Source organism: Panthera onca, chromosome D2 (assembly GCF_046562875.1).
Source record: "Panthera onca isolate mPanOnc1 chromosome D2, mPanOnc1 haplotype 2, whole genome shotgun sequence".
Lineage (NCBI taxonomy): Eukaryota > Metazoa > Chordata > Mammalia > Carnivora > Felidae > Panthera > Panthera onca.
This window is the reverse complement of record NC_138349.1, coordinates 14363190-14387303: the sequence shown is the minus strand read 5'-3', so window position 1 is coordinate 14387303 and position 24114 is coordinate 14363190. Positions and strand designations below refer to the sequence as shown.

The 24114-nt window shown below is 44.2% G+C and overlaps 1 protein-coding gene across 1 annotated transcript in view; it reads left to right on the top strand.

Annotated features, from left to right (window-relative positions):
• The window catches only part of ENO4 (enolase 4), a 28821-nt gene extending 6526 nt beyond the window's left edge, over nucleotides 1–22295 (top strand). Inside the window, 14 exon segments of the mRNA XM_060641387.3 lie at nucleotides 692–820; nucleotides 1590–1780; nucleotides 3931–4064; nucleotides 5715–5884; nucleotides 5974–6105; nucleotides 7463–7516; nucleotides 8726–8782; nucleotides 10888–11055; nucleotides 13865–13990; nucleotides 15517–15712; nucleotides 17947–18014; nucleotides 18538–18655; nucleotides 21145–21173; nucleotides 21175–22295. Of these exon segments, the coding sequence (XP_060497370.3) occupies nucleotides 692–820; nucleotides 1590–1780; nucleotides 3931–4064; nucleotides 5715–5884; nucleotides 5974–6105; nucleotides 7463–7516; nucleotides 8726–8782; nucleotides 10888–11055; nucleotides 13865–13990; nucleotides 15517–15712; nucleotides 17947–18014; nucleotides 18538–18655; nucleotides 21145–21173; nucleotides 21175–21276 (1674 nt within the window). The 3' untranslated portion in view covers nucleotides 21277–22295.
• Nucleotides 22296–24114: the final 1819 nt, after the last annotated feature.

The window sequence follows — 24114 nt, the reverse complement described above, 5'->3', positions numbered from 1 at the left end:
TAATGAATGGATAAAGAAGTTGTGGTACACAATAGAATATTACTCAGCAATCAAAAGAATGAAATCTTGCCATTTACAACAACATGGATGGAACTAGAGGGTATTGTGCTAAGGGAAGTCAGTCAGTCAGAGATAGACAGATATATGACTTCACTCCTATGTGGAATTCAAGATACAAAACAGATGAACTTAGGGGAAGGGAAGCAAAAATAATGTAAAAACAGAGAGGGAGACGAACCACAAGAGACACTTAAATACAGAGAACACACTGAGGGTTGCTGTAGGGGTTGTGGGTGGGGGATGGGCTAAATGGGCAAGGGGCATTAAGGAAGACACTTGTTGGTATCATCACTGGGTGTTGTATGTAAGTGATAAATCACTAAATTCTATTCCTGAAATCATTATTACACTACATATCAACTTTGGATGTATATTTAAAAATAAATAAATAGGTAAGTAAATATTTTTAAAAGAGAACAAATCACTCCATGTACCAAAGACTGGGCATCAGGCTCATCCAGATTTCAGCTCATGAGGCCGGGGCAGTTCCCACAGAGCTGCTAGCCTGATCCCCACAGGAGGAGGACACTGAGGGAGAAGTTTAGTAGAAACTAGAGTAAATGCGAATGACCTTTTAAAGACAAATTAGTTACGGTGTTGTCATCTTTGTTTTTTTGTGTGTGTGTCGAAGGCAAACTGTTTCTCTAAACTTGCAAAGCCTCCCACCATATGCAAAGTAGTGGGGAGAAACGTATTGGATGGACTGGGGCTTCCAACCCTACAAGTGGAAATATTCTGCACCATTCAAAACTTCCCCAAGGTACGAAGCAGCTTAAATGTATTCTTCACTGTGTCCTGACGCCACTGCATTTATTAGCATTTATTGTCTAAATTGTAGAAAATTAATGTTTTGAAGTTCAGCGTTTGTGAAATAAACACACACAATTTGTAGGTAGTTATGTACATAAAGCATGAACCATGCAGTCAAACATGATGACTTTATTATGTTTAAGTGTCATATTGGTACAGACATGACCTGCTAGCCTGAAGATGATCCAAGATGGAGACGTGGGGCAAAAATGGGTTTAAAACTCTGACATTATTAAGGTGGTAAGTTCTGTAAATCTACAGGGATGTTTATTCATAATGTTTTTATATGGCTTTACATAGATTCATAGATATGTAGGCCGAACTACATAAAGACAAATTCATTTTAGTAATTTTAATAATTCATTTGAATTGCTACATATTTGTTAGAAATAATTTTACTACAGTCTCTGGGAGGAAAACAATTATGATTAAAATCTGTATCCTTTTAGTTATTTCCTGGACAGGTAGTGATAAAAATGAAGTTCAGTGTAAGGTTTTTATCAGTGTACATCAACCAGGTAATAATTTTAAATGCTCCTTGGAGTTGGGTTCCACACTGTTTCAACAGTTACAAAAATATCTCAAAGAAAATTATATATTCTCGTTTTCCCTTTGAAACTGGTGATAAAGTATCATGCACATTAAAAGCTGGATACGTTCAATGTCTTCCTTTCTGCAAAAGGTAGGGAAAACGTAGAACACACTTATATTATTTTCAGAACATATGTTCAGTGGTGATCTCAACGCACTTTGAAGTCCATGAGAACGCTTTACCCGAGCAGGCTGAGGCGGAGGAAGTGGAAAGGTCTGAGGCCGTCAGCACTGCTGTGCAGTGGGTCAACAAAACCATCACGGAGGAGCTTCGGGGCATAGCCCCCTCCAGCCAGGCCGAGGTGGACCAGGTGCTCAGGTAAATCTTCCACTTGCAAATGGAAGCATCCAGTACAAATGTATCTCTTTTCTTTTTCTTTCACCCGCCAATGATATGGGTCTGTTGTATCTAGAGGGTACAGTCAGCAAGTTGATTAAAAGGCATATGCTAAAGCAGCGAAATGCAGCATAAAATACCATTTTTCTTCTGAAAACCTTGTTTTTAAAGTTTTCCTGTGGGAGGCCACGTAAGGCCTTTCAGTCTCTTTCCATGCAAAGGATTCAGGATAAGTTTCAGTAGAACGTTTCTCAGGAAAAGCACGAAGAATCCAGATGATGTCCTGTCCGTCCCCCTATCTCATACGCCATCTTTGAGTGTCTCCTACCCTTTCACGTAGTCACAGTGGGTGATGCTTAGAGTCTGCCCCTCAGCCACAGACAAGTCCTCCATGCTTGTCCATAGGTGGACTCTAACATGCGAAAACCAAGGAAGGGTCTGCTGGGGCTGTGTAAGTATTGTCCAACACCCAACTGAGGAAGGGTTAGCGTCACTCTTCCTTTTGGGGAGGTCCGGTGCCACAAGCCTCTTGGCCCAACAAAGGTCAACCGGATTCTGTCTCTCTCTATATATACTTCACCGCTTGCTTACTTCTACACAATATCACGTTTTAGTTTGCTTCAGAGTTGGATCATAACCTTTGTAAAAAAAATTTTTTTTAATGGTTTTTTGGTTTTCTGTTTGTTTTTTTTTTCCCTCATCTGCTGAGATCATATTCCTCATTTTCTTTCCCAGTGTAGTTTTTCTCATGCCTTCTATTCTATTCCGTTTCTTTTCTCCTGGAATTTTTCTCCCCCCAAACCTCCCATCTGGACTGGTTCCTCTCTATCTGCTAACAGAGATGCCATAGGACATCCCTTTATTTTCCCCCTACTTTCTCAATCCTGTATCTTCTTCTTTCTCGACTTGTGGGATGGAAAGTTTTGGAGTTCGTACGTGTGCGGAAATGCCAGCACTTTGCCCTGATGGCTGACAGTTTACCTGAGTATAGATCTCATTTAAAAGCAATTTTTCTCAGCACTTTGAAGGCTCTGTCCCACCAACACCTGGATCATTAATAAGTGGAATGTAATTCTAATTCCCATGTCTTTGTTCTTCGTTGGCTTTTTTCTTTTCCTATGGAAGCTTTGAGCCTCTTCTTATTCTGGGGAAGCTGAACTTTTATAGAGGTGAACCTAAAGGGGCCTTCCCCAAGTTTTTTTTTTTTTTTTTAACTGTTCACCTTAAGTTCTCTTCCCCACCAGAAAAAGAAAATGAAGTCCTGCCCATTATGCTGTATATTTCACTGTCTATTCTTGACTCAATTTTCTTTTGATGGTCATTTACTCAAAAAGAAAATCCAGTGGCCCTTAATCAAATTAGATCTTCAATGTTTACCTTAAATATACAAACGACTGGGCTCATATAATTTGTTTAATGTTTATTTACTTTTTGAGAGAGTGAGAGAGAGAGTGCGAGTGGGGGAGGGGCAGAGAGAGAGGCAGACGCAGAATCCGAAGCAGGCTCCAGGCTCCGAGCTGTCAGCACAGAGCCCGACGCGGGGCTCGAACTCACCAACGGTGAGATCGTGACCCGAGCCGAAGCTGGACTCTCAACCGACTGAGCCACCCAGGCACCCCTCAAATAATTTTTAAATTTTTTTTTTTCAACACTTTTTATTTATTTTTGGGACAGAGAGAGACAGAGCATGAACGGGGGAGGGGCAGAGAGAGAGGGAGACACAGAATCGGAAACAGGCTCCAGGCTCCGAGCCATCAGCCCAGAGCCCGACGCGGGGCTCGAACTCACGGACCGCGAGATCGTGACCTGGCTGAAGTCGGACGCTTAACCGACTGCGCCACCCAGGCGCCCCACCCCTCAAATAATTTTTAAAACGAACACATACAACCTGCAAACATTTATTTCCAAACATTTATGCATTTCCTTCCAAAAGTAATCTCGGCTCCTCCACACAGTTTTGTTACAACACCATCGTTTGGGGGCCTTGCAAAGTGAAGCTGTGATCTGCTTTTAAGTGGCTAAAAAGCAGAGCTAATTATTGACACGCATTGAATGGAGGTCAGGTCAGCACCAAAACACGGCCCAAATTACAAGTGGTCTTCGTTGTAAAGCCATGTTTTCTTGCCATTAAGGACATTCTTTGAAAGTAAAGTACAAGAAGAGAAGGAGAGAAGACAGCTGGAAAAGGGCCTGGAAGACCAAACAATATCCATCCCTTCACCTCCACCTCCTCCACCCCCAGCAAGAAAAAAAGGACAAAGGCAAGGTCGGTGACTCCTGTTACAGAACCTTCCATAACCACTATGTGAGGAAGAAAGGCTGATGTTTGGACTGCCTTTCCGATCAGAGTCTGCTGCAGACCTAGGCCGGGCTCCCCACCAGGTACCATCCATCCTGCATGTGACTTCCTTGCTTGAAGCTATGATGTCGAGGATCTTAGGCGGTTTTACCCCACCCCACCCTCTGTTTTCTTTGTAAGGAAAAAATACTTCTTCCCCAGAGGTGAGCACTTACCAAAGGAAGCGTACCGGAGGGTGGCGATGCCGGATGGGGAAGAGAAAAGTGGTATGGGGGACCTTCAACTGCCCCGCAAAATATCCATTAGCTCATCAAAAAAGCCACTCCATATTTTAAAGATTAGCAATATCCTTTGATATGGATAACCAACATTTTCTCGGTCCTGTTAATAACATATAAAGAAAAATTGGGGGAGGGGGGTAAACTTTGCTATTTTAAGGCAAATAATCAAACTTATCATGGCCCTTTGTTCCGTGCTTTCCAACATATTGTGAACTTCAGCCCCTCCAGTGCTGCTGGTATTGTAAACAGAGTTTTATGTCTTTCCAACATGCTCCTTGAGGACATGAATCATGTCTCATTCAACTGAGCACCACCAGCGCCTAGCGTGAGGCAAACGCACAAACACCCAATAAATGTGGGTTTCCTTGAAGAAGAAAGCACCAGAACCAGGAGGGGATCAAAGAGAACATGGAGACATGGTTTCTTATTTCCTAGATTCAGATGCTGAGGCCCAGAGAGGGAAGGAGAGTCGCCCAAGGCAAAAGAATCCTATGAAACCAATCTCTTGGGACAGGGAGATAGCCACTGCTGAATTATAGGTAGAGATCAGCATTGGGTGTTTATTTGGCAGTTGCTGTTGACTGACAGAACATGGAACGTAAGAGAAGTAGGAGGGGACAGGAATTTGCTAAAGATTTACTATGTACTCTGCGCTTACATAGCTTTTTCCACTTATCTTACCTACCCGAGCCAGACCAGCAGCTGGGGGAAGGGCAGAAAGGGCCCTAGCGATTTACAACGGACGGCGTAGCACCTCATCAGGCTGGCTCACTGGGAACAAATGAGAGTAAAAGATGGGTGAGGGTGAGGGTCAGTGGCTGGGTTTGGATGCCACTTCTAAATAATGAGGTGTCTGTTTGGGATTGGCCAGAAAGGTAACCAGTTAGATACATGTGCATGGAGAGACATTCAACAAAAAGCTGGGTACCAAGGAGCTATGGCAGGTGTAGAAAACAAAGGACTTGGAATCCAAAGACTGTCCAGATCCTCTTTATTCACGTTCTATTAGATATTGGGCCAATCTTTTAACCTAAGCCCTAGTTTACTTATATGTGAATGTGGGCTAACAGTATCTACCCCATAAAACTGTTGAAGGAGTTAATATTGAATGTCTTAACATTTCTTAAGAGTGGCAAAATCCAGGGCTAAGGATTACTTGAACATCACACAAAAACTTCTTGGGGGTTGGGGTGGAGAGCATTTTCTGTCTAGCCTCGGTTTTCCCCCTTTCTTTATACTGGGCCTTCACATCTATAAGTAAAGCATTAAAAATAGATAGTTTTATCATAGTCAAACTTCCTACAAAGGAATCTTTTATCACTCTTTTTCCTTCTAGGGAGGACAGATACTCTTACAGAGAAGCCTATCTTGCCTCCAGAACCTGTTGAACCTGTCCTCAGTGGCAGCATGGCCATTGGGGCAGTGTCACTAGCTGTGGCCAAAACCAGTGCCATGCTGGACAATAACCCCCTCTACTTAAATATTGCATTACTGAAGCACCCTCAGGTTAGTATCTATTATGTGCCAAGGACCCACGAGTATCTCCATAGCAATGAACCATGTTTCTTGTTTCTCCTTGTTCTTCCCTATTTCAGGAGCAGCCGACAAAGCTAACTATACCTTTGCTAATGGTATCTCTGGTCAGCTGTGGGAAGTCATCGCCCGGGAAGTTGAATTTAATGAAAGAAGTGATTTGTATACCCCATCCTGGATTAACAGCTAAACAAGTACCTTATAGTATATCATACTGCTTTTTCTCAAAAAATATACTCCACCATCGATGAGTCTTTAGTGAGGGTCCCTAAGGTTTATGACACTGAAGGAGAGAGAATTAATTATAAAATGAGAAAAAAAAATACTTTAGGAAATCAGGGACTTGGGAAGAAAGCAAGATGTCAAAAAAAAAAAGGGGGGGGGGGGTGGCACATTTAGGCCACCTTCAATTTCTGGTTCCTTTCAGCACTGACATGTGCCAGTGACTCCCCAAGAAGCCCCGGGTGAGTAACCTGGCAGGCCTTGATAGTGCTGGAAGGTTGTTATTTGGGGGAGTTGAGGCATCTTTATTTACTGGCCGATGCACTGTGGCAGCAGCGAGAGGAAGCTGGCATTTTCCTAGCAGCCAATTCTGTTCAGTAAGAGCTCCGGGGCCGAGCAGACTGCTTGGCACAAAAGAGAGGTTTGGTGCATGTTTACAGAATGAACGAATCCTAAGTTGCATCTTTCTACTTAGTCGTGTGCTAGCGTCTGTCTTGTTCTGCCATGGTCTGAATGAGCCAATACGCCTCTTTAAATCTTCGTGAAATATTCTACCAGTTAGGCACTGGGAGGAACAAATGTTCGTGTTCTATAGCAGATGTTTTCAGAAAAAACATGCAGGATGTTTCATCCTCTCTGGTAATACATTGAGTGATATTTTTTTATCCAAGCTAGTGAAAATCATTAAAAAAAAAATCTCAAGATAATTTCTTCATGATAAAGAATTCTTTTTTATGAGAATAACCATTATCTCCCAATGTATTGATTGTGGAACACTAGGAATCCATCGCTGGCTCACCATCCATCAGATTGTGTTCAGATGCTGGCACCAGAATCTTCCCTGCAGTTAATATCTGTTGTGCTATTGGGTACCAGAGCAGTTGGCATGCCATTCTGTATTTGTCTTCGTATGCAGATCCCACAGTCATTAGACTGTGTCGACTTTTTAAGTGACAGTGGCTTTATACTAATTCAAACACTATCATGCAGAATCCCTGGGTGACCTGTGACATGTACTGCAAAAAGGTTGGTCAAGAGACTGAAAGAGAATTAGGTCCATTTGATCCAACCAACTGAACCTGTCAATTCTGAACAATGGAGAAAGGATTGTGAGAAGAGTCTCGCTCATTTTCAACCAAATAAAAATTGAGGGCCGAAGATTCACATTTAATCTTCTGATTTGATAGACCATATCCAATCTACTAACCAGGATACATTGTCAGGGACCCTACAAATATTCAGTTAGAAAGAGCCAGCGTGTGGTGTAAGTTTTTATATTTAAAATTTCTAGACTGCAGTTGTGGAAGATCATGATTATTCTATTTACAGGGTGTGGAGATGCTTCTGGAAATTCAGAAACATATTAACAAAACAATTGAAATGGTATGTAAAGAGGATCTATGGTATGGAATTGCTGACAACATATACAAATTATAGTTCATTACAGTTCATTAACTCAGTATTGTTGTTATTGATGTGTAAAATGTATTAATTTGCCCTGGGTTTCCCATAGGAGGCAAACTTCTACATTCCCTCACTGGCTGCGGATCCAGTTTCTAATGGCCTTCAACAGTCTCATCAGCTGGCTTTATGCTAAGATCACCCCTTAGCATTTGCAAAGAAAGGATTTGGCCCCTAGGATGTGCGAGGCAGTTTAGTGTAATGGTTAAGGCACAGACTCTTGTGTGTGCTTGGGATCCTGGTGTTGGGCAAACAGGAGCCTTTGGCCAGGCAGCCCTTGAGAGGGAAGCCACAGAAGCCAGACGATGACAGGCAACCATATATATGAGCCACTGGTCGTGCCTGTGTTTGTCTTGTTCACCAGTGTATGTCCCTGCCACGCACATCACTTTTCTTCCTGAGTGTGGTATTTTTACAAGGGGATAGAAAGTTCAGCTGACTCCATCGTGAAGAAACGAAGTAGGATATCTGTATTTGCATATACTTGGGTGTGAACCATACTGATTCTTGACAAACATACCCCAATTTACAGAGCCTGTGAATGCTGGGTATTAAGAAGCATCCTTTAAAGGCTGAATCCTGGATCTAGAACACTGTCAACACCCTACATTGTGGGTATTGAAAGTCACCAATTATCTTTGGAAAGTATCTTTTAATCTCTGATGACATTACACATACCAGATTCATCAGATTTAATGACCTTTGGCTGTTTCCAAAAGTCAAGTCCACCCTGCAGGACAAAGGGTTTGTACCTTAACAACATTCAAACCAATCTAAAAGCAAATCCCACAGTGGTGTTTCTCCTTAAGGGCAAGGAGGGGACTTCGTATGAGAGAATAATAACTTATTTACCTGAGTAGAAAGACACGGATATGTTATCCACATACCCCATCTATAATGATTGGAGGTACAACGTAAAGTCGAACAAAAGGGAACATGCACTTGAATTCAAAAAAACGGTTTGGAGATTATCAAAATAGGGAGGGGCTGGTAAGGTCCCTCTGTGTGTGTGTGTGTGTGTGTGTGTGAGCGCACACATGTGTGATTCACAGTGCGACAGGGCCCAGAACAGTGGACGGGCCACAAGACCTAATAATTGCAAGTGACTTATCTTCATCTTCTGTCCCACAGCCGCCTCCTCCAAAAACAGAGACAAAAAAAGGGCATAATGGAAACAAAAGAAGTCAAGTAAGTTTATGTATTTCCTTACCACACTTCAGTATGACACAATTCGTTTATATCCTCTCTGCCCGTGTTCCTCTCCCAGTCACTGAGCTCCAAGACCAGGGCTGACACAAATCGAAACAACACAGTGCTCCTCCTCCAAGAGCGAGAAACCGGCAGAGCCCAGGGCTGGGAGATCTTTCCATCCTCCCTCTCTGGCCATAGGCTGTGGGCCAGCAGTTGTCTGTCCAGCCGACATCTCAGAGGGCATGGAGAATCATTTATAAGTAACAGGATTATATTTGGAACCTGATAGGTGAAATGCTGGGGAAGGGGAATTTCTGCTAAGTAGCCAAAAAGCACATGGGAAAGGTCTTCGATCTTCATCTTACCTCTATCAAATGAGAGAGAAACAAAAGGCACAAAAAGAGAGCCATCTCTTTCATCGCGTCCCGCAAAGTCACCAAAGCACCATATCCAGAACCATGACGGGAGCTCAGATTTTGTCGACAGCGTCAGACAAACAGTTCTTGTCAAGATTGGCCAGGATGGCTGCAAGAGCCTCGGGAAACCATCTGACCTTGATCAGTCAATGACTCTGGTGATTGTGGGTGCTCTGACAGACACATCTGCTCCATGCCTAACCTTTCGACCATATAGTTAGAATAACCAATAAGAACCCCGGAGATAATGCAAATGGTCCTAGTTGCTCACCCGGACTAGTAAAGATGGAAAATTAAATCCCTCTTCAAAATTGGGAGAGAGAAGAGAAATGTATGGAAAAATACACCAGAAAGTAAAGTACTTGACAGTTGCATCTGTCGGGATGAACACAACACTCTAAAGTTGGACCTTGTTAAGAGCGCTTAGGCGATGATGAACAAACCACCCGGTATCGACACTGTTTCCCTCATGCCAGCAGGTTGTCCTCTGTGTTCCGAGAAGCTCAGACCAAGATCAGTCCTCCTGTGATCAGCTTTGCTACTTTCTATTTCTGTTAGAAAAAGCTTAATTGCTCGATTCTAGAGAGGCAGCCATACCCGTGGAGGCATGAACTCTGGAGCTAAACTTCCCGGATTAAAATCTGTTCCAAGTTACTTAGCTCTCTATAAAATGGGATAATAATAGTACTTGCTTCATAGGTTAACGTAAGGAGTAAATGTATTTATGTAAAGCATTTAGAATGGTAGCTGGCATTTAATAAGTGATAAACTCTAAATAAGTCATACTTTTGTAGTTTAGAAGACTCCAACAAAACTCCTCAGTTGATATACAGAAATTTCCCCAACTATTCCTTTGCCAAATAAAAGGCTCCTCTCGCTGACATTAAAAACGTTGGATGGTTCTTATAATTGACTAGTGTTATCATCAGAGAAATGGGATAGTTACACCTAGGTTCGTGCACACACTTGGGTTTGCTCTTGAGTTTGGCATGCACATGCACGCGCACACACACACACACACACACACACCCTTCAGAATTACTGATTCTGCTTCAACTATGTTACAATTGGATAGTGGCAATTTATGATGAGGCATATCAGGGCTGACCTTGCAATAGAAACTCATGGCTTTCCCTGGGCTGCTTCAGGTCCCAAACATTCTTCCATCCTCAGCAACGCATTTTAGCAGAGTTCTTCACTCCTTTTTCTCATAAAACGTTTCCTGAAGGAGGGTTCCAGCTTTAATACTTATATTCTTCCAAAGGAAGACAGAATACAGGAAAGAGCGCGTTTGGAAGTAGATGGAGAAGGACAGAGTTAGGGACAGGCTGGACAGACGTTTACAGAGACCAGGTGGAAATTCACTACCTTGGTGGTTGCAGCTCAGGTCGGCCCACGTGCAGTGAAAGAGCTGATAGAAGAGATGACACAGGCAGACCAAAGAGACAAGTGTATTCCTGGGTCCGACTTGAAACCTTGGGCTAAGGAAATTATTCCAGATACTTTGGGCAGTCGTACGCTGGAAAGTCATGCAGAGATGAGAGGAACCTGGATGTGCCGTTAGTGGAGACACAGAGACATATCTAGGGGGCTGTACCTGGTTATAAACAATGCCTAGTTTATAACCAGGAAGCTCCAAGAATCTTACTGCGCTCAATTTACACGCATCATTTGGTTTGGTTACAGCAGCCCATCACCGGCAAGATGTCCCATCTTGGCTGTTTAACCATTAATTACGACACCATAGAGCAGCCGCTGCTCCTCATCGAAGGCATCTGTGCAAACCTGGGGCTGGACCTGGGGACCAATCTGCACCTAGCCATCAACTGTGCTGCACACGAGCTGATAGATTATGTAAGTTTCTGCTCCAGAACATTTAACTTTTTGTTGGGTCCCAGTATTTTTAAATTAGAACTCAAAACGAGTGTTTCTGAACATTTTCCAAACAGATTCTGTTGTTTTTATTAATATCGTGTGAGGGGACAAACATAAATGCCCACCTGAGAAAGCCAAGTTAGCTAATGACCAAAGAATACCATAACCATATGATTAAAAACATTTTTTTAATGTTTATTTATTTTTGAGAGAGAGACAGAGAGAGAGTGGGGGAGGGGCAGAGAGACACACACACACACACACACACACACACACACACACACAGAATGAGAAGCAGGCTCCAGGCTCTGAGCTGTCAGCACAGAGCCTGACGCGGGGCTTGAACTCATGAACCGTGAGATCATGACCTGAGCCAAAACTGACCGAGCCACCTAGGCGCCCCTATGATCTTTAAAAATTAACAGAAAATGGCAAAATAATTACATATAGAAATCCTGTAACAAAAATTACTAACATGGTTGCTTACATTGCAATTATGAGAACTGTTGAAAAATAATTTAACAAGCTGGCATGTCCTGCTGAGTTCACTCATTTCATTGGTAAGTGCTGAATTTGTCAAGCATGAAAAGTGAACCCATTGTTTAACTGTGACTTGGTAAGCCCTTCTGGACAAGTGGTTCTCAGAATTTCTGCTGTGACTCACTTTATTTTGTTTATTTTGAAAGAGAGCAAGAGTGGAAGGGGGGACGAGAGAGAAGGAGAGAGAGAGAATCCCAAGCCGACTCCACACTGTCAGTGCAGAGCCCGATATGGGGCTTGAACTCATGAACCATGAGATCATGAACCTGAGCCAAAACCAAGAGTTGGACACTTAAGTGACTGAGCCACCCAGGTGCCCCTGTGACTCACTTTTTAAATATAAAAATATTTGCAAGTTATTGACATTTATGGAGAATGTATTTTTATCCAATTAAGCCCATCACAGTGTTACCCACAGCCTGGGTTAGGACAGAGCTTTAGTGACGACGTTTCACCCAGAGACCACACCACGTGCAGGCAGTTATTTTAAAAAGAACAGAAAACAGGTTCACTTTTAAAAAGCTGCAGTCCTCGCTTTCTCGGGGTTAACACGCCTGCAGTTAATATTAAAACTTGGGAAACTAACATGTTAGGAATGCTGTTAAAAGTTGCCAGTCTGATACACGTACACATACTTCTGTTCTTCAAATACACAAATGCTGAGTCTGTGTTTTACAAAACGCCCAGCATGTTCACATACACGTGTGGTGATTTGGTAATTAATGTCAAATTCAGGGGAAATGACCAGAGAGAATTCTGCTTGAACTTGCAATTCTTGAAACTTCAAAGGAAAATTTGAACAGTGTATGAGAACCCTAAGTTTCGCTGACTTCTAAGTCCTTTTTAGTTTTCTAAAGATGCTAAGTGCATGAAGGAATGTTTAATATAATTTCCTATTCTCCACATAATGATTGGTTCCTAGGCATACTATTACAAAAAATAATTGCATGTTTTCATCAGCAATGTATACCAAGAACTATGAATATACTGACTAGTGCTAGCTAGAACGGGGATTTTTTGCTTATATTCAGTAAAATGTATTAGCTTGATAGCAGATAATTCTTACAATGTTAGTTCAAAGTCATTAGCTTTTCTGGGGCTTCTGGGTGGCCCAGTCAGTTGAGTGTCCGACTCTTGGTTTTGTCTCATGGTTCATGGGTTCAAGCCCCTTGTTGGGCTCTGTGCTGACAGTGTGGAGCCTGCTTGGGATTTTCTCTCTCTCCCTCTCTCCCTGCCCCTCCCCAACTCCCATGCGTGTGCATGCATGCTCTTGTACTCTCTCTCTTTCAAAATAAATGAAAATAAACTTTTTAAAAAGTCCTTAACTTTTCTTTACTGACAAGATAGGATTTTTTTTAACGCTTTGCAGTAAAGAACTAAAAGATCTTGCTGCTTTTTAATCTGAAAAAAAGAATAAAATCCTGGCAGTTAGGGACTTCTAATTCCAGTGGAATCCCTGCCATTAGCAGCAGTAACAAGAGGGTGTTAGCAAACCAAAATGCCATTCTGTTCCATTCTGCCTCCTCCCCAGTACCTAGATACGCCCCAGGTGCCGCCCCTCGACACAGACCCGGAAGTCAGTGCGATGTTTTGCAGAGAGATTACACTAGAGCCTTAAGCCCTCAGGGGCTTTCCGGACTTCAAATAGGTGGGGTTGAACTGGAACTCTACTTTCAAGACCGTAGGGTTCCTGCCGGAACTTGCTGCTACCTGAAAAGGAGATGCCTTCACACGGGTCACTTGACATTTCATAGTGGCTGTTAGTATCTCAGAATCTCTCTGCTTTCAAATGTTAGGATACCCACAGTAGAGGAAACAAGCTAGTCGTTTACTGTGAGTGGAAAGACGGCGGGTTCTGGCGAGTGGGGCCCCTGTGCAGTGCTGTCCCGTTTTACAAATTTATGTCCTCGCCCATCTGTGCAAGCAGCCAGGCAGCGAGCACCACGTCACAAACCTAAGCAAGAAATGATTCCTCTCCTTCTGTGTACTTGGTCTTTTGCGCGCCAGGCTTCATCTGAAGTCAGTGGTTAGACCCCCGCAGGGCATGAAAGGGAACAGTGACTCGATTTCCCCAGGCTAATATTTAACAGACATTTAAGGTGCATAGGTTTCTAATGGGCGTACAGCCTGAAAAGAACGTTCACAACCTTTTATGTGCGATGAGTAAATGCGAATGGGAATCCCACCTTTCACGCTGGAGGAATTCACCATTTATCCCGTGCTTTGTTATCGTCCGAACACTTCTCAGAGCAGAGGGAAGTACGAAGTGATGACGGGAACGTACAAAAACGCAGCCGAGATGGCGGACCTGTACGGGGATCTGATCAGCCGGTTCCCTTCAATTATCGCCTTGATCGATCCTTTCAGGAAGGAGGTAACGGGATCCGCCTCGAATGTTATACCCACACAGAGCAAACTCATTCTTTTGGATTGGTCATTCGAAATACTGCAGTCTGGGCTGGGGCTGAGTTGTTTCAGCATATAGGAGGAAAGGCAGGCACCGAGCAAACGCATAGCAGAAACACAGTTACATAGGAGTGTTCCTCTCTGCAGCGGGGAGCAAGCTAGCCCCGAGCACTTCAGGGTACCGTGTATTTACGAGCAACCTAAGCCAGGCCGGGCGAGCCGCTGTGCTAGCCGCTGCTTCAGCAAGTTCATCACACGCCCTTGTGAAGTGCTCCCGGCAACAGGACGCGGGCTAGGTCAAACGCTCGGAACCGAGATCCACTCGCCACACAATGCACGAAAGTCACAAAGCTGTACTTTTTTTTTTCTTTTTAAATATTTGAGAGAGAGAGAGCCCGAGCGAGTGAGCGAGCGAGCCAGCGTGAGCGGCAGAGGGCCAGAGAGAGAGGGAGAGACAGAATCCCAAGCAGGCTCCACGCTGTCAGCATAGAGCTTGACCCGGGGCTCGATCTCACGAACCATGAGATCATGACCTGAGCCGAAATCGAGTCGGATGCTCAACCGACTGAGCCACCCAGGCGCCCCACGAAGCCGTATTTTTCGTAAGGTTTCAGATAGTGGGGTTTGGGGATCCGTGCCAGCCAATTGCACCTGACAAGGGTGGTCCATGTAGCACAGAAGGCCATCGCTCTCCCTAACGCTCCAAAACTCTAAGACTTCATGGTACGAACTGAAGAACCATTAGATATGCTGAACAGATACCCTCTCTGAGATAATGCATGATTTAAATTTGGGGAGTGAGGATGGTTGCTGCCTCTCACTTGGTGGCCCAGTGCCTCTGTCAGCCATCACTCCTGTCACCGCCTGTGCCTCATCCCGGCACTGGCGGAGCCCCGACTTCCACAGCTTGTCCCGGGGCTCTGACCTCAGCCGGTTTTAATGCGACAAACTGCCCCTGTGTCGTGTGTTCTCGTGGGACAGGCTGGAATCTGGTACCGCGGCTTAGAGGATTTTGTATATCATCCGTTAAAAAATAATAAGCACTTCATTTCATGTGATGGTCGCACCAATAAAAAATAAGGGTGTTGACAATGAGAACCTAGGGCTCTTGCAGGGGCATTTCCTTCAGTTGTCCGTTCACCAGGTAGAACAGTGAGATCTGGCCAAACGGTCATTACTGGTGTCATGGATAAGACGGGGGGTAGGAGTAGCTTGCGTTTGAAGGACTTCATTGTGGAGCATTTCATGTGCTAAACATTTTATTTGCTAGATCTATAAGCTCAAATTTAATTAATCACTTGAAGTTTTGTTCCATGAAGCTTGTTAATTTGTGTGGCTGTGATTCAGGTATCATTCAGCCACTGCTGGTACAACAGAAAACTGTTTTGTGGCTCTCAGAAAGATCGATAACTTTGAATATGTGCAATAAGATTCCTGTTGTTTTGTGACTATGCTTAATGCAGTATAACCATCAATTCTTAAATATTTACCTAGGACTCTGAACAGTGGGACAGCATCTATAATGCTCTTGGTTCCAGATGTTACATAATTGCAGGAACTACATCCAAAAGCATTTCTAAACTTCTAGAGAATGGTAACATCAGCATCCCCAAATCCAGTGGGCTGATCATCAAACACACCAATCAAACTACGATGTCTGACTTGGTGCAAATAACCAATCTTCTTGACAGTGAGTAAAAATATAGATCTAACAGGCTCATAATGAACTGAACTTGGTTGTAAAAGGAGCCAAAAATAACACAGTTTATCAGTTAATAAAAAGCATGGCATTCATCTTGGAAGGAAAACAAATTTCCAACCATCTGCGAGAGCTTTGATGCTGGAAGACGAAATGCAGCTAGCTTACTGAGTCACTTCAGTGTTCCGACAACAGCCCCGGTCCAGAAGGTTGACCCCTTTATCGAGGGCTACCACACAGGGGTGGCTAAGGACAATGCCTTATCAGCTTCATACCGCACTACAGTCATCCCACTTGTCCATGCTGATTTTTTTATTTTTGAGAGAGAGAGAGAGAGAGAGTGGGTGCTTGTGTGCGAGCAAGGGCGAGGAAGAGGGAGAGAGAATCTTAAGCAGGCTTCGTGCCCAGCAAGGACCCCAAAGCGGGGCTCGATCTCACAACTGTGAGATCATGACCTGAGCCAAAATCAAGAGCTGGATGCTTACTGACTAAGCCACCCAGGTGCCCCCACACTGATGTTTTCAATTCCTCACAAGTTTCAAACTCTTTACCAACTTGAGGGCTTTGAACATGCTGTTCCTTCAGGTTAGAATGCTTTGCCCTGTATCATTTACTCAGCTAACAACTCCTGATCCTTTAGGTCTCCTTTCCTTGAAGGAAACCTTTTCAGATGTATGTACCTTTCCGGGCTTCCTCGCCCCTACCTGGTTGCTCTGAACCTTTCTCATAGCCTCCTATGCTTTCTCTATATCCTACTGGCCACAGTTACTTGTTCAGTTATTTAATGTCTAGTAGCCTCCATTAGACTGTAAACTCCCGTGAGTTCACAGGAGCCTCGTTCACTTACACACAGTGCCTGAAACATGAGTGGGTCTCAGGAACTAGGCAGAAGGCTGGAGCAGGCCTCAGGGCCAGACTGGCAGCCAGGGTCCTGGGCTGGTGCCAGAGGAGGGAATGGAATGTGCGTAGTCCCTGTCCTGCAGAGGGCCCAGTCGAGGGCCCAGGCAGGGCTGTCCTGTAGCAGGTGGATGGGAGGCCCCAGCCCTGGCCTTTCCTCCAGGGCCTCCCTCTCAGCAGGCAATCACTTCAGATTGCCACTCTAGCTCCTGCCTCTAAAGCACAAACACTGTCTCTGGAGGAAGAATCCTGGCTCTTTGTAGACTGGCAAATTTCGAGGGGTTCTGAGATCCCCAAATGACTGATTAAGCACCAGCGACACTGTTCGTCTCATAAGTAAACATTCAGAACGACAGGTTCCTTTGAATAATATTCTACATGATAAACTGTGGAATCCAACGAGGCATATCATCTCCCCAAATGATGCCCTTTTACTTCCTGTGGATTTTGTCTCAGAGATGCACACTTTTCTACACTGAACGTGGACAAGATGGAATCGTGTCCTACAGTTGTGGTCTTAGAAACGTGTCAATCTAATTTGAGCATTTCTCCCCTTTAGCGGTCATAAAGGTCCTACAACTTATGGTAGCTTAGATTTGTTGACAGGTGGCATTCATGTAGTATTTAGCATCTAAGATACCAGAAAGGCATAAACAGATAAAACTAGGGTAACAAGTGGCACCTGGGTGGCTCAGTCATAAGCGTGTCACTCTGGATTTCAGCTCAGGTCATGATTTCACCTGAGATCAAGCCCAACATTGGGCTCCTTCTGTCCCTCCCTCTTCTCCCTTTGCCCCTCCCCCCTACATGTGCATTCTCTTTCTCAAAAAAAACAAAAAACAAAAAACAACCAGGGTAATAAAAATACAATGCTTAGATCAGAATTCTCTGCTGGTCAAATCATTGACTCTTCACAGGAAAGGTTGAAATCTCTAGCAATTTTTTAAAAAATCTTTATTTTTGAGTGAGAGAGAGGGAGGAACAGAGAGAAAGGGAGACAAAGCATCCGAAACAGGCTCCAGACTCTGAGCTGTCAGCACAGAGCCTGATGTGGGGCTTGAACTCACTAACCCCGAGATCATGACCTGAGCCGAAGTCGGACGCTTAACCGACTGAGCCACCCAGGTGCCCCAAATCTCTAGCAAATTTTAAATTTTGGTTCCAGAGGCATGTATGTATGTGTGTATATATATATATATATATACACATACACATATACACACACATACATATATACATATATGTATATGTATATATGTATGTATATATATACACAGACTTACTGTTCCTATACCATCTAAACCTGAAAAGAATTCCTCTCCTTACAGGTAAGAAGCACATCGCTGTCTTTGGAAGTACAGAAGGAGAGTCTTCTGATGACAGCCTTGTCGATTTGGTAAGTGCTAAAAGCTGGTCAATTGCAGAATTGCCAAAACACTGCTTTTATCTCGAATTGGTATTTCAGAGAAATGCAGTATTTGGCGGAGAAAGTCATGTAACCTTTTATGAAAGAGACTTGCTTCCTCCCAGACAGCTGCCTTTTGTAAAGAGCTAATCTTTGAACTTTTAAAAAGAAGAAAAATTGAAGTCCTGGGAAAATGATGAGCACACTAAAATGGCTGGGGTGTGCCCTTGCAATCTTACCGCCTAAAATGAAGTGGGAAAGGCCAGAATGTTCTTAGATAAAATCAGCACGCTCACATGACTAGTAAAGCATCTGATGTTTAGTCACGCTCTTTACCTTTTGCCGCTGTCCCTTTGTAAGCAGGCCGTGTTACCTACATGAAGATAAAATACTGAGTTGTGAGGAAAACCAGAACAGCACGCGGTGTCCGCTCCCTTTCTCCCTAAAGAACGGTTCGTATTTTAGCAACACGTGACTTCTCGTTTAAAATAAATTTTGTCCCCCACCCCCTCAGGCCATTGGACTCGGTGTCCGGTTTATCAAGTTGGGAGGTCTTTCTCGAGGCGAACGGGTGACTAAGTACAACCGCCTTTTTACTATAGAGGAAGAACTTGTCCAGAAGGGAGCACTGGGTACGTGCTGCTTTCTTGCTTTGTTTTCACTTCGCCATGAATAAGAGAACAAAGATTGGAAGAGGGGGAATGGGAGGCCCTCAGCAGGAGGGCAGGGGAATCCAAAGACTATAACTAAGTGCTGACAACACTGGGGTGGCATTTACCACAATGTGCGTTGTTTTCTTAATGGATTATCTATTTACCTGAATGTTTAAAACTCTCGCCCTTCCTCTCCATGAATAAGCTGCATGGTGCTTTTCAATAGAATTAATTGATTGGAATCTCCAAGCCTACCTTTTGTTATGCTCCAAATTATGGTTAAGGTCTGGCTGCACAGCCCCTGAAAGTTAAAGGCAGATGTTTTCCTGATGAGTCTCAGAAACAACTCCTTTTACTTCAGACGAGTAGACAGCATGTTAAGTTTGTCATACGTTGGAAAGGCTACGGTCTCAAGAGAACCGAGGGAATTTATGAGGTAAATTATTTCTTTTTTATGAGGTAAACACCTCTGCAGATTTGCTTGGATAGGAGCACCTTGTAAGTACTGGCTACTTGGAGAGAAAACACCCCAGATACCATTTTTACCCTTCATGTTACTGGGATGGCCAGAAGTAGGCACATAGCATACAGACGTATTTAAAGAGACCACGTTATCGTCTTTGTAATTCAAACAACAGAGACAGCGATGGAAACCATAATGATAAATTTGCTATGTTTAACATACGTAATGACCTTGAAACACACCCTAAGCTTCATAGAAAATAAAAACATGGGGCGCCTGGGTGGCTCAGTCGATTAAGCGTCCAACTTTGGCTCAGGTCATGCTCTCACGGTCCGTGAGTTCGAGCCCCGCGTCGGGCTGTGTGCTGACAGCTCAGAGCCTGGAGCCTGCTTCGGATTCTGTGTCTCCCTCTCTCTCTGACCCTCCCCTGCTCATGCTCTGTCTCTCTCTCTCTCTCAAAAATAAATAAAACATTAAAAAAATTTTTTTAAAAACATAATGGAGAGACTCTGAGGAGTGTAAGGGCAATCAGACATTAGTGTGTGTTGTTGGATGTGTAATATCGGGTTGGTTTTTCCAGATAGGCAAAATCATACTGCTCCTATATATGATTATTCCTACCTGGTTATTTTATGTCATCCTGCCTCTTAGAAGCCTCAGGTTCCAAAATGACCCACCACATTTCCAGCCAGACCTCCCCACAAGAGAAACAGCTGCTTCAGGGCATCAGAAAGGATCCTAGTGACCAGAGGCCCGGCCCAGCCCCTCCTCCCTCAGGGACAGTGCCAACCAAACATTCTGGAACAGATTAGCAGATTACAGACATGCCTCATTTTATTGCATTTGGCTTTACTGCACTTCTCAGATACTGCGGTTTTTTACAGAATGAAGGTTTGAGGCAACCCTGCCTCAAGCAAGTCTGTCCGCACCATTTTTCCAACAGCATTTGCTCACTTCACATCTGTCAGGTTTTAGTAATTCTGGCAAAATTTCAAACTTTTTCATTATTATACTTCTTATGATGATCTGTGATCCGGTGATTGACTTTGAGAGCTCAGATGATGGTGAGCATTTTTTAGCAATATAGTATTTTTAATTAAGGTATGTACATATTTTTAATGTGTATTTATTTTTGAGAGAAGGAATTGAGTCAGGGGTGCAGAGAGAGAGGGCGACAGAGGATCCGAAGCGGGCTTCTGCGCTGACAGCAGTGAGCCCGATGCGGGGCTCGAACTCACAAGCCGTGAGATCATAACCTAAGCTGAAGTCAGACACCCAACCGACTGAGCCACCCCAGGCGCCCCGTACGTTATTTTTTTTTTAAACATAATGCTACTGCACTCTTAACCAACTATGTTATAAACATAACTTTTATATGCACTGGAAAACCAAAAAACTCACTCGACTTGCTTTTTTGTGGTGGTCCAGGACCACACAGGCAGGATCTCTGAGGTGTGCCTGTGATGAGAATTCTTGTCATTGGCCTGTGGCCAGTACAGCACATTGACAGTAGTCAGTAAATGATAAGTAGTCAATAAATGACCAAAAACTGGAAAAACAAATGTCCCCACTAAGAGAATAAGTAGGAAGTCCTGTAGAAGCTCAACCCCTAACACGGTCACCGCCCGCATGGACTGGACTGGACTGAAGTCTGCAACTGTCTATGTTGAACAGTTAGCTGACAATGGTTTGTATTCATGTAGAGGACTGGTCTTTCCTCTAGTTCATCTTCTTCCTCTGGTCCTTTTCTGCCAAGCTTCTGCCCAAAGTCCACCATACGCCAAATGTTCCGGAAGGGTACCACACAAACTGAACGAGCATACCGCACGGCTAACATACAACCCAAGTCGGGCCCGGTTTTAAATGGTCCCAGGATGTTTTCTCACGGTGACGTGACCCCTCTGGGCGGTTCTGAAGATGACCTCCTTTACGTCACGTAACAAATAACAGCCAACTTGGCACCACTGGGTTAACTGTGACCTTTACTGCTCTTGTTGTTTAATAGGTTTCAACGAGGAACACACATTTTTTTTCCTTGCATGAGGAAGCTGAAAAGGCCACCGTGGCTGGGGGGCCGCCTGAGCTCCTGGAGCCCATCTTCCCCACAGAAGTGATGGAGGGATCGGCCAAAGCATGAGCGTCTTCTGGATGGGGCCACGGACAACCCCGACTCATGGCCACTTGAGACCCGTACAGCTGAGGTGCGTCTCTGTGTTGGGTTTGCTCAAAAACGTCCCTAACTCGCGTGCTCCGTTTGACTCTTCGGATTTCACTCTTTGGTAAAATCGGTACGTAGCCCTTCGGCCTGAAATCATACCTGTAAACTGCGTCTTCCAGCCACCCATTTCCGTGGGGATTCTGTTTGTGTACCAGCCCTCCTGTCCATGTGGGGGGCCACGACCCAGTAAAAGAGCCCAACGCCTTTGCTGTTGACTCCTCACTGAGTGCAGATTCTAATTGCGTGCCAGAAAGCACAGACGCGTTTTTGCAGTAGCCACAGCCTCACGCACAAGTATGAGGCCACAGTCTGTGTGACCCAGGCTCCCTCTTCCCTCCTTACCGTTAATTCCCTTTTCCCTGATTCCCTCCCCCGAAGTTTCGTCTTTATTATATTACTCATATGCTTGTGCGTGTCCTTAGATCCTCTTTGGAAAAAGAAATCAGTATAAATGGACAAAACACATTAAATGAATAAATAACCTTAAGGTTCCTAACTGCCCAATTATTTATACTACGGCATCTAACAAACAGGGGACTAAAAATGATATACAGGCTGACTGAAGTGCCCTTCGTATAAGCCAGCGTCGGGGCTATAGCGGAAAAGTACCAGAAACAAATTTATTCAAACACATACCTATAGATCTAATAGTGTCCTACTGCTTTATATATAATTTAGCTTCTGTTAAAAGTTACCATTTGCTTTCCTCTAAAGCTATGAAAATTGTTATGCACCGGCCTGCGGGAGAGTTGGTGAAGTTTAGATTTCCGATGTATTCTGTATGTTTTTACTGAGCACGCTGAGAAGCTTCCCTTTTGAAGAGTACCCACGGGGAAACTTAAGGGCCTTATGGTAAAGCCAAGGGCTTACGCTCAAAGCAACGACTGAAAATTGGCTCAGCGGCGGGCTCGCTCAGAGCACGGGGCGGCGGTGGGAGAACCATGTCGCGATCTGTGGTTGCTCCTGCCTGTCCCGGTGCTCAGCAACACGTGATGGGGTATAATAACCTGGCAGGAAAATTCATTTTATTTATTTATTTTTTTAAAATTTTTTTTTTAACGTTTTTATTTATTTTTGAGACAGAGAGAGACAGAGCATGAACGGGGGAGGGTCAGAGAGAGAGGGAGACACAGAATCTGAAACAGGCTCCAGGCTCTGAGCTGTCGGCACAGAGCCCGACGCGGGGCTCGAACTCACGGACCGCGAGATCATGACCTGAGCCGAAGTCGGCCGCTTAACCGACTGAGCCACCCAGGCGCCCCAGGAAAATTCATTTTAAAGGCAGGCAGCCCATGACTGGCGTTCGACACAGCCTTCGCACATAGCGACACGCACCTGAAATATGAGGGATCACCGGACAGTCTGCCCTGGACCATAACACAAGTTATAATTAAATGAATGGAACCAGAGCAAAAATATGTAAACTAAGTCAGTAACTAAATCAAATGAACCAAAGAGGTCATTTATTACCTCAACCGGGTTAGTGCTTTCATTTGCATACAGGCACACAGCCTGTCCTTTTCCTAACTTGAAGCCGAGGGCCGCCAATGGGGAGGAGCATTCGAATTTCTTCATGTAATGACCACTGCTTCTACTTACATTTTCTCTCTCTCTCCCCACATACACGTCACTATATCGTAGACATAAAACACACGCTATACACGCTATAGAAGTTATTATTTATAAAAGAGGTCAAAGAGACTAGTCCTGCATCCATTGTGAATGAATGGGGTTGGGGAATGTTAGTGCCAGGAAGAAACTTCCAAACCGATCCAATCCTTTCAACGAAGGCTGCTTGAGAATCGTTCTCAGCTCCCGGATGGTGATGGACAGTGTCCCATCTCCACAACTTACTGCCACATACGCTGAAGTTGTTCCAGGATAGAAGTCATTAAACACACGTGGGAAAATCATCCAGGGTTCTGTGACACAGACCATCATTTACCTGATGTACAATCTAAAGATGGTCTAGAAAGAGAATGGATGATCGTGTTTACCTGTCCTCCATTTTTCCAACAAACATGTTATTGTGTGTTAACAACGAGGCCGAGGAAAGAGGAATTCCTGGTGAGTAGCCCGAGCCACGTCACCCGTCCTTCTCGCTCGGGCAAAACAAGGCTGGCCGGGTACAGCCCTGCGGGGTCCTGCCAGTCAGTGTTTCCACGGGACCGCCCGGCTGCTGAGACCACGGGGCCGAGGACTTTGAGACCAGCCCAGGCACAAGAGGGTGTTAGAATTTTAACTACATTCTTCTTCTTTGGGGAAAGAAGGGAGACACTTTCTTTAATAGCAAGAGCACAAAGTATGTCTATCCCTTTGCCTCACGCGGGCAATAAAAACGCACCAGTACTAGTCCAAAACTGTAGCAGGTGAGACATAGTTCCTGTTCCAAAACAGAAGAAGAAATCATTTTTTAGAGAAAACAAAACTTTAAAGTTGGCAGTCCCTTCCAACTTTAAAATTGTACGAAGATCATCTATTAATTTGCGGGTGTGTGCAAATGGCTAAGAATGACCTTGAAGACACAAACCCCAGTCTTCCTGTGTCCTCCTGTCCTGGACTAACAGCTTGTTGACAACGGCACCCCAGCAGGGACGAACCTCCTCACAACTGATGCGAAAGGGGCAATCCTGGAGGCAGAACAAGAGGAGTTAAATCCTACATCAAACTCCTTGAGATCAAATTAACTTTCAATGCCTTGTGATCGCGATGAAGGAAAGAAAGTGGCTCGGACAAGACAAGAACACTTGAGCAGAG